Consider the following 10950-nt stretch of genomic DNA (forward strand, 5'->3'; position numbering starts at 1 on the left):
GCAAAAACTCACCCTGACCCATCAAAAGTTAAAATTATTTCCACCAAATAAAGTTCTTTCGACATATAGAGATCAATGAACATTGTTCAAGCAAAATTGAAGGAAGAAACAATTGAATATTTCCATAGCAAAAACTTCTCATTTCCCTTCTTGAATAACTGGTCTGATTGTACAACCATAAATCCTAACATTATTTGGGTGGAGGGGGGACGACCCTATAGCAGAATAGGGTTTGACAATTTACTGTTAACATAAAATTATCATACAGAAAAACCAGAGTGCTAAAACTAAAGCGTGCTCCTTAGATTGAAAATTGCAACTTATCTATCATCTATTATATCTAATAAAGCCAACTCGGGAAACCCAATAGAATCAGAGAAATGGCAAAAGGTCTGAGCATTGAACAGATAAAAGTGTAAGGATTTAGGATACCAACCATATCTAAAGCGAAACGATTCATAGAGCCCTTCATCATTTAGCTGGAAGAATTCTTCCTCGCGAGGTAAACACGGTATGCGGCCAGTCCGACAATCGTAGCAGCAGCTCCAACTGAAGAAAGCACGTTACAAAATCAGTCGGAAATGTTTTAAAGGATAGGGTAGGCCATCAAATGGCATATAAAAAGAATGCATAAAAAGATGAGTCGAACAAAAACTAAGACTATCAATACAAGTGAGGATTTCAATCCAAAAGAACAACACTAGAAACGGTTGGTGACGAACACTCAAAAGAGAAGCACTAAACCTGGCCACAGATTCTGTTCTAAAGATCTCTCCACTGCGGTAAACATCATGTTGTTCCTCTCTATCCGATGGGTCTCATAACACAATGAAAAAACTAGCACCCCACTGGATCTAACCCTCATCATAAAATGACAAAATAATATTTAAAAAAAAAAAAATACAAATTCACATTCAAAAAGAAAAAAGAAAGAGAGAAAAGCAAAAAAACCTCTCCTTCAACACAGAACAATAGTCTTAGTTTCCAACTAGATTAAACACCAAGCTAACTCAAGTAATCCCAACTTGGGCGACAAACCCTTGGCGAAAAAGGTCCTCTCAGAAAGGTGAGTCAATTTTGAATCTTCATCAAGACAAGGTTTAAAAAAGATAAACACTCATCACAATCCAATTTTATCCTTGCACTTGGGCTCATCAACCACCTCCTTAGCGATTAAAATGAAATCAAAGATTTTCCTTTCAAACCCAAAGGTTTATCAATTTGGTACTATGATCCAAGAATGTCATTCTTGAAAAAACCACTGAATCCAGTATATCCTCTTGTCATTCTTGAAAAAATCACTGAATCCTGAAGTATGTCCTTACTGATGATATCCCAAGAGAATAAAGTTCATTACTTCCACCAAGAAAAGGAAAGGGAAAAGTTAAAGTGATTTTCCAAGACATCTGGAAGCGAGAATCATACCTATCAGGTTGATATGTATCGAACCAAGTATTAGTAAGTTTATGATTATATAGCAAAGATAACCCATTGACACTTGAATCGGGTAGGGAGTTTGCCTGAGCCATTTTCAAAAATGTTTTCTACTTATGATATCAAACATGGAAATATGCCTTATAAACAGTGATTAAATAACTTGTAAAAGTTTAACACGTGGAGTAATGAAGAAAAATGTCACACAGCAGTGGAATCTAATATTCATTCCCGAATAGGTTTTTCATGTTACCTGAGTGGATGGCAAAACTATAGAAATCAACATACCTGAAACAAACATAAGAGAGCGGTTTATGAGCTTGTGATAATGCTTGCGAGTTCTGCCTGCCTCCGTTTCAGGGATACTTAAATGAGGGTGCTCTGCAGCAGATGCGATTCTTCGGAATACATTATTGAAATCACCCAATTTTGTGCTGATAGGTATTGGAGCTTCTATACCCATATCTTGGCTCACCTACAAAATTGCAACGAGACTATTATGATAAACAAAAATGATGAGAACGATGATATTCAAAGATTCAGGATTTCAATGGCAATCATACTTAAAATACTACATGGCAATGGTGGACCCAACAAAATATGGATTACAAAGAAAAACCATAAACAGGTTCAATACTTGCTAAGGAAATTGTATTGTTTACTTTTTAGTGCGAAACCAACTATAATTCAAATGAACAAAATTATGTAAGTACTTAACTTACTAAAGGAATTTTTTGTTCAAATAAAGAATTTGAGCAACTGATTCTAATAGTTGATGAATCGTTGTTTCCATAGGAGAGATGAAGTGAAGTGACCATGAGCACTAAACAATTTGTAAACAAAAATAATTTTTTCTCATTAGAATAGAAATCCTCACATAGAGATGNGTGATTAAATAACTTGTAAAAGTTTAACACGTGGAGTAATGAAGAAAAATGTCACACAGCAGTGGAATCTAATATTCATTCCCGAATAGGTTTTTCATGTTACCTGAGTGGATGGCAAAACTATAGAAATCAACATACCTGAAACAAACATAAGAGAGCGGTTTATGAGCTTGTGATAATGCTTGCGAGTTCTGCCTGCCTCCGTTTCAGGGATACTTAAATGAGGGTGCTCTGCAGCAGATGCGATTCTTCGGAATACATTATTGAAATCACCCAATTTTGTGCTGATAGGTATTGGAGCTTCTATACCCATATCTTGGCTCACCTACAAAATTGCAACGAGACTATTATGATAAACAAAAATGATGAGAACGATGATATTCAAAGATTCAGGATTTCAATGGCAATCATACTTAAAATACTACATGGCAATGGTGGACCCAACAAAATATGGATTACAAAGAAAAACCATAAACAGGTTCAATACTTGCTAAGGAAATTGTATTGTTTACTTTTTAGTGCGAAACCAACTATAATTCAAATGAACAAAATTATGTAAGTACTTAACTTACTAAAGGAATTTTTTGTTCAAATAAAGAATTTGAGCAACTGATTCTAATAGTTGATGAATCGTTGTTTCCATAGGAGAGATGAAGTGAAGTGACCATGAGCACTAAACAATTTGTAAACAAAAATAATTTTTTCTCATTAGAATAGAAATCCTCACATAGAGATGTTTATGGTAAACCTGTTATCTACAACATTCTGATTCAGTGGAGATTTACTTTTATACTGTATACGAATTCAGGGTAAATATCAAAACGGTAATGATGTCCTGTGTGAACAATCGAATTTGTATGATACATAGAGAACAAAAAATTACCCTCGTAGAATCTTGTATGGCCAAGGGAAATGAATCGAGGTCATCTTTGGCAGCAACAATTAAACAAGGCACCTCATAGCCAGTATCCTCACCATGACTTGCGACTTCAACCAGTAAATCAGTTGCTTTCTTCCAGGAGGACTCGTCAGAGCTGGAAAAGAAAACAAAGTTGGTGCTATACATTTGGATTCAAAAGTTCATTGGCATAAACATGTAAGGAATTGTTTATAATAATATCAAAATACATATTTCTTCTTCATTACGTTAATAGAAACAGGTATTCTACAGAAAGATCGAAGAGAACTCATAACAAAAATATTTAAAGGTATGTTTTATTGGAGTGATGTGCAGCACAAGTAGAAGCTCACTGCCCTAATAACCAATTAGTCCACGCACCTAGAAAACCGATCATTAACAAGAAGAAAGGGGAAAAGGAACTACTGGTAATCCATGCAACTAGATAACAAATCATTAACAAGAAGAAAACAGAGAAAGAAGAAAAGAAGATAAGACTTTGAATTAATTTGTAACTGAAGCCTTGGGGCACACCATTCTTAGATTAATTATTTAAGCAAACTAGTAAACCCTACTTATGATGATGTACAAATCTAAAACATCAGAGGTTATAGCCCTTATTTAGAAACGTTGGTTGGAGAGGAACGGGAAATTTGTTTGTAGATTTTTTTAACTATTGGGAATGCATAAAGTAGCTCTTCCTCGTATAATCTTTCCAAGTCCTTTCATAATTATGATTCTCTTTTGATTTACACCAACTGGCNGCTCTTCCTCGTATAATCTTTCCAAGTCCTTTCATAATTATGACTCTCTTTTGATTTACACCAACTGGCGTAGCATCTTGATATCTCCCTTAAGAGGTTGGGTGAGTGTCCCATTCCTTTTGATTTTTCCACGTAGCAATGAAAATAACATGCTCAGAAAATGAAATTATAATGGAGAACACCCAGGCTTTCCTCTTTTTCGGAATACAAATGCCATTTTCCAATCCAAAAATAAAAATATTATCATCCTAATATAGCATAACATTGTTAATAAGCAATGGCCGTTTCCATTAAAAAAAAAAAAAAGAAGTTACCTGTCATGCACAAATAGTGCAATGTCACAAGCAGCTAAAGACTCCTTGCCAGACAACAGTTTGTTCACTCCATCTTCAGGTATTTCCCTCAAAATAAGGGTTTTTTTTGTTCCCTTCAAACCAAATAAAGAAATTTATAGACAAAGAAACTAACAGATAACTGCAGACAGCATAATTTCTTAACAAAAACTGATGTCGATCATTTGATTTTATATCCCAAAAAGTGACTATCATTTTGCTGATCTTTGAATATATGTAGAGAAAAATAATCAGAAGAGCAACAACTTCAATGATCAGTATATGGAACTTTGCTAAAGGTGAACAAGTACTAAATCTGAGCAGCAGGAGTCAGGACTCCCTTTCGGAATTCAATAATGCCTATTAAATGTGAACCATAAATATTCTAGAAAAGAATCAATTTCTAAAACAACTTTAGTTACTCAATCAATTACCGAAAGTATCTAAACGCAAGCATATTATATGGTAGCTAAACCATATTTCACCAACTTGACGTACCATCTGAAAAATAATCATTAACTTCCTCCACCAGGTTTAATTGCTTCCAATTTTACAAATTGTGGACATAGGTTATATTAAAACCAAGAAATTTGGAATCTGAATCTATGGTCAATTTTTCAAAACAAGGACATAGCAGCACTTACTCCAGGTTGGTCCACAACATTTACAGCATAGCGTTCTTCAGTTGTAGGAATATAAGTCTCAGAAAATGACCTGTGCATCAAATTTTCTTAACAAATGACATGCTCTGTAACAAGTACTGTAGAATTAATGCATCCAACAACTAGATAAGTAGAGAATGTTGAAAATAAACCTTGCAAGAAATGCATCCAATAAAGAAGATTTTCCAGCCTTCTTAGGCCCAAACACAAAGCACTGAAGAACACTTCGGTCCAATTGTTGCTTCTTGCGGTCTAACCGCCGTTTCCTTGTCAAACGAACAGCAGATGCAGGATCACCAGAGTAACCAATGTATATCAGGTTCTCTATGGTGTAAACTGGGTTTAGGAGTGTCATGAGGGACCACTGCAGCAATTCAAGAAGAATAGACAACAAATACACTTCTTTTAGAAGAAAAACCTATCTGTATCAAAAACTGCATGGTTGAGGAGAGGGGGAGGGGTTAAATGAGAAGAGTATACATGCACCTTCAAGTACCAAAAAGTTAGAGAGAGATGAAAGACATCAGGTTATCAGGGAAATGGTAGAAAAAATCAGGTTACAAACATACCAGTGATAAAAAGTCATCAATCGACAATCCTCCCATTGCGTTTCTCTCTGCAGAATCTCTGTATGGAAATTCATTCCAAGGACTGGAGTTTCAAAGAAAATGTTGCATAAGAAATCATGGAAGCTCATAGGTATGCCAAAAAAATAAATTATGTCGACAAAAATAATGATTGCCAAATTAGTCAACTAATAAACGTTGGAGTAAATCTAAAAAACCTCTTTTGAATGTATAGACCTAGGATCGAAACAGCCACAAGTTAAATATGACAGGTCTTCACAACGGAATTAAGACTATGAATACAAGACTAGGCAAAAAGGGAAATGTTCTAATAAACGTTGGAGTAAATCTAAAAAACCTCTTTTGAATGTATAGACCTAGGATCTAAACAGTTAAATATGACAGGTCTTCATGACGGAATTAAGACTATAAATACAAGACTAGGCAAAAAGGGAAATGTTCTATCACAATTGCATTAGCATATTTGAAACAACATTACATGAGATTTGGAGTATTAATTAGTCGCAAGGTAAGCATGAAAACATTTAGAAAACAAGCATTACAGGGGCAAAAGGACTACTTTTTAGTAAGAACATAATAGAACCCAAAAAACTAGAATGATATTGAAATGCAAACGATAGAACTATATTATAACAGCCTCGAGGTACTTAGAACTTCCCCTATTTTGAGATACCACTCAAAAGTCAAAAGTACAATAGCCCCCAAGGCTCTGTAATTCGAGGTACTTGAACCCTCCCTCTCTTGGAATCATTCGAACCTTAACTAACTAAATAATTCTGTCTTCACCTTGATCCCACCCCCTCTAATTATAACCAACCGTACTATTATATCCTTACTCTTATAATAACGTTCCTAGCTCCTATCTAGAATCTTGATAAAGTTCCGTTCTAAATAGAAAGGGAACAAATAACACTCTCACTGGTAAGGTCAACTAACAGTCTAATAAGACTCGAAACTATCAATTTAATGTCTATTAGGTCTAGAAATTTTAGGTCGAGGACCTTGACAAAAAAAATTAAACTTCAAATTGAAAACTTGAGGACATTAAAACTTTTTAAAATTCAAGGACTACGTAGACATAAACCAGAAAGTTCAAGGATTAAACTTGTAATTTAACTTTAACAAATTAATAAAAATAACACATTTCAAAAAACCAACGAATGAGAGAAAAAATATGACAAATGATTTTCTCTCTCAATGCACGAGGATGCCATTCTAAGCTTATAAATGTTTGAACCATAATCCTCCAAAATGACATGAAGAAAACTATCAAAAGCTGTGAAGCTAATACCTCTCTGGTGCTGTAGAAAATAGTTCTTCAAGATCGCGAGGCCGTAAGGCACCATCCTGGTGGGTAAAGAAAAGATATGCAGGTGATAGCTTCAGGTATTTTGTGATAAGCACTTGGCAATGAAAACAGATGCATAAGCTAGATTCAATTCTCACAATTAAAAAAAAAAAAAAAAAAAAAATCCTCGGTTGAGAAAGAAACAAATAAACTAAGAATTTATAATTAGGAAATTAGAGACTAAGACATACACCATCACCATCATAGAGTTCAAATATTCCCCGTAGAAACTCGATGGCTTCATTTGTGAGCTCCACACTCTACAAAAAGAACAGACTTCAAATAAGAAATTTTGAACTAGAATTAGAATAACATGGAACACTTGAAACAAAACCAATGGAACAATTACTAAATGTAGTATACCATCTTACAAAATCAACAGAAGCCCGATGGAAAAAATACTAAGCAAATCCTAACCCTTTTTTTAATAAGATTATAGCATACCTTGAAATGAAGAATACAAACAACAAGAGAACAAGAAATCTTTCCTATACCTAGCTAAGGAAAATCACTCCACTTGAAAGTGACAAATTTCACAGCCCAAAAGTCAGCCATCCATCCACGAAAAGAAAATTGTTTCCATTCAAAAAGTATTGTCCACATGTACATTCTTAATTTAAAGCCTGCTCCATGAAAGTGAAAGAAATAACTGTTTCGAGAAAAATCTATGAGAGAACAAATAAATTGTATAGACTGTAAAAAATCAATATTTATTAAGTTCAGCAAGATTTAAAAGTCTTTTATCTGTGCGGTGCAGTCGACCTTTTATACAGAAGTTGAGAAGACTGCTATATGATTTTTCATTACCTGATCTGGAGCTCTCTTTCCAAGAGCTGGAATAAGTTCATCCGCAAGCTTGATATCATTATTGTACCCAAACTTCCTGAGCACAGTCCATGTTGTCTCCAAACGCCCCTTTTCTATAAATAAAGCATGTAGAAAAAGGAATCCTGTCAAAGTGAGCCCACGATCATTCACTCCTTCAGGAAGTTTTTCTTGCACAACCCTCTTAACACCCACAATTTCAGAAGGTTGTAAAGGAGCATTGAAACATTTGACCTGATGACAAGATTAACCAAAAAAAAAAAACATTAATAAGAGCTCCATAGAGTCAAGTCAGCCTTTTTAGGCACAGATATTACAAAATGTCAGGCAATGTAACTAACATATAAATAAATACTTGATGAGGTGTTGCCAAAAAAAATTGTAGACTATGGGAAGGAAGACCTGAAAATCATTCAGTTCGGCATCACTCAGAGCACCATCTTTATCGTGATCACAAAGAATAAATATCCGCTTCAGCGCCCGAACGCATCTAGGTTTTAGAGTTTGAGTTTCTTGATCAAAAAGTGGGCCTGTTGGGTGAAGTACAGCTTTTTGGGCATAGTAAAAGACCTCAGGAATCTGCAAATGGAATACAACGTTGAGAACATATGATTCTGTTGCTTTAAAAATGAACTACGGAAAATTGTGGGATAAGAAAATTAATATCTACTAGGCATAGATGGCAAGATTTTCATATAAGCACGAAAACATAACTCAGCCAGAAATTAGCATGGAACAATAAATGAAAATGGACGCAATTGCAATCTTCAACGAAATGGAAACAAGGTACCGATGCAGCACAATAGTCGGACAGTTTCTTTTTCTTTTTCTTTTTTATACAGTCCTGAGTAAGGGAGCAACAAATATACCTGATTTTTTTAGAAGATCAACAATTCCATTGATAGATGAAATATACCTGAATATGTTTAAATGCTGAACACTCGATGCATGTTTCAATTTCTCGAAACTGCTGCATTATTGGGGACATAACCTGCTCCAAGCTCACCTGCTGATTCTCATCTCTCAAATCCAGTTTACAGCCCACCACTATAACTGGAACCCTCACCTGCTCGTTTAAACCATTATAATCACATCAATAAAAATGATAAAAATAACATAGAAAATACTGAACTGATTTAGAAAAGGGGATGCTTAGGTTTTCAGATTAAAGAGACTTGCGTATATAATCTTATTATGTTAGCACCAACATCGGGGATTTTATTACTAAGTCATTTTCCATCCACCAAGATCCAAGGAGGGAGCAAAGTTAACTAACCTCCAATTGACGAAGCTTTGGAAGCCAAAATGTACTCAGCCGATCAAGGGTGTGAGGCTGATCACAAGCATAAGTTAGCACCACTGCATCAGCTCTCTTAAGTTCTTCAGCAACTTTTGCACTATCCTCAGTGCTGGGAGGGAAAAACAAACAAACAAAAAGAAAACCATAGTCTTAAAAAATTTCCCTTGAATACCTTGGGCAAAACTCTATTAGCAAGAATTCCTGAACTATATTTTCCAGTTGGAAGTTGGGAGAAAACTCGCATTAAATCAAGCGGGATGGTGAACTATCAGTCTAGGAAACCAAAGAAATTTGAAACAAACATTCTTTTCGCACACTATCTCCGCATCGAGACAGACTAAAAAAAAACAAAACAAAAATAGCAACTAATACCGTGATGAAGTGTCGATGATTGTGGTGGGAACTCGATCCGGGCAAAAGTCTTCGGGCAGCCTCGTCGGTGGCAATACTGGGGGGACATTCACTGGAAAATTGTCAGCCGCGGCAGTTACGATCAAGCTCGACTTTCCGGTACCGCGGTCCCCAGCGATAACTATACGAACCCCGCTCCTGCCACCTGATTGTACATTACCAGCTGGCGCTCTTGCCATTGGAAGACCAAAGACTGCATAAGCGAAATCCCAAAAGAACCTTCAGTGACTTGACAATTTCATCAGAACAGACAACAAAAACATTAACATCATAAAAACACAAATAAAAAAATCCAGTCATCTCTAACAAAAACCGAATTCTTCAACACCTAAAAAAAAAAATCACAAATCCAATGAAATTCCGTATAGAGACTCAAAATAAAATCAAATCAAAACGTTTTTCGGAGTGTGAGTAATCAGTGAAATAATGAAATAACANGGGAGAAAACTCGCATTAAATCAAGCGGGATGGTGAACTATCAGTCTAGGAAACCAAAGAAATTTGAAACAAACATTCTTTTCGCACACTATCTCCGCATCGAGACAGACTAAAAAAAAACAAAACAAAAATAGCAACTAATACCGTGATGAAGTGTCGATGATTGTGGTGGGAACTCGATCCGGGCAAAAGTCTTCGGGCAGCCTCGTCGGTGGCAATACTGGGGGGACATTCACTGGAAAATTGTCAGCCGCGGCAGTTACGATCAAGCTCGACTTTCCGGTACCGCGGTCCCCAGCGATAACTATACGAACCCCGCTCCTGCCACCTGATTGTACATTACCAGCTGGCGCTCTTGCCATTGGAAGACCAAAGACTGCATAAGCGAAATCCCAAAAGAACCTTCAGTGACTTGACAATTTCATCAGAACAGACAACAAAAACATTAACATCATAAAAACACAAATAAAAAAATCCAGTCATCTCTAACAAAAACCGAATTCTTCAACACCTAAAAAAAAAAATCACAAATCCAATGAAATTCCGTATAGAGACTCAAAATAAAATCAAATCAAAACGTTTTTCGGAGTGTGAGTAATCAGTGAAATAATGAAATAACAAACAACAATTGAAGGGTGATATCGTAGTATTGAAGGTAATCGACCGGGAATCCACTGACCTTTGGGATTATTCTATCTGAAGGTGGAAAGCTGTAAAGCGCCACCAGACGCGTAGGCGTCAGCAGCAGCGGCGTCGGCGATGGGGTGGAGCTGCTGGCGGAAGTGGCAGCGGCGCGGCGGCTATGGATGCGTCGGGAAGAAGAGAGAGAGAGAGAGAAAGAGAGAAGTGTTTGATTACGCAGAGAGACAAAAATGCGTTCTCTTCTTCTCCTGGTTTATTTTTCAAAATATGAAAATAAATAAAATTAATGTACTCCAGTCTAAGGTTACCGAGAGGTGCACAGAATTTCCGTATTTTCAATCAAATTCGGGATTTTTTCCTTTTTTTTCTCTAAATTGTTTTTAAAAATCTCTCCAAAATTTGTTATTTATTTTAAAGTATTT

The 10950-nt window shown here is 35.9% G+C and overlaps 1 protein-coding gene across 2 annotated transcripts; it reads right to left on the reverse strand.

Moving 5' to 3' along the window:
* Positions 1-112: 112 nt before the first annotated feature.
* On the reverse strand, positions 113-10740 carry LOC111805412 (mitochondrial Rho GTPase 1-like). 2 transcript variants are annotated; one of them, XM_023690497.1, is made up of 15 exons: positions 10566-10740; positions 10031-10262; positions 9014-9146; positions 8654-8803; positions 8140-8316; positions 7720-7971; positions 7104-7172; positions 6856-6911; positions 5547-5628; positions 5130-5341; positions 4960-5029; positions 4298-4410; positions 3205-3355; positions 2460-2646; positions 113-549 (listed from the first exon to the last, which is right to left on the reverse strand). In XM_023690497.1, exons 2-15 carry the CDS (start codon positions 10246-10248, stop codon positions 476-478), a joined length of 1944 nt encoding a protein of 647 aa, XP_023546265.1. In that variant the 5' UTR covers positions 10249-10262; positions 10566-10740; the 3' UTR covers positions 113-475. The 2 variants fall into 2 exon arrangements, with proteins under 2 accessions (XP_023546265.1, XP_023546264.1); XM_023690496.1 differs by lacking the exons at positions 10031-10262; positions 10566-10740 and adding an exon at positions 9410-9655.
* Positions 10741-10950: the final 210 nt, after the last annotated feature.

Source organism: Cucurbita pepo, chromosome LG11 (genome assembly GCF_002806865.2).
Source record: "Cucurbita pepo subsp. pepo cultivar mu-cu-16 chromosome LG11, ASM280686v2, whole genome shotgun sequence".
Classification (NCBI taxonomy): domain Eukaryota; kingdom Viridiplantae; phylum Streptophyta; class Magnoliopsida; order Cucurbitales; family Cucurbitaceae; genus Cucurbita; species Cucurbita pepo.

Bases quoted from the DNA above. Each gene is read 5' to 3' on its own strand.
- LOC111805412 (XM_023690497.1), bottom strand. From the start codon at position 10,248: ATGGCAAGAGCGCCAGCTGGTAATGTACAATCAGGTGGCAGGAGCGGG. The intron at 7,972-8,139 runs GTCTTCCTTCCC...TCTTGTCATCAG, and splicing joins CCGAACTGAATGATTTTCAG to GTCAAATGTTTCAATGCTCC. The intron at 550-2,459 runs GTATGTTGATTT...TGCTTTCTTCAG, and splicing joins CTCTCTTATGTTTGTTTCAG to TTGGAGCTGCTGCTACGATT.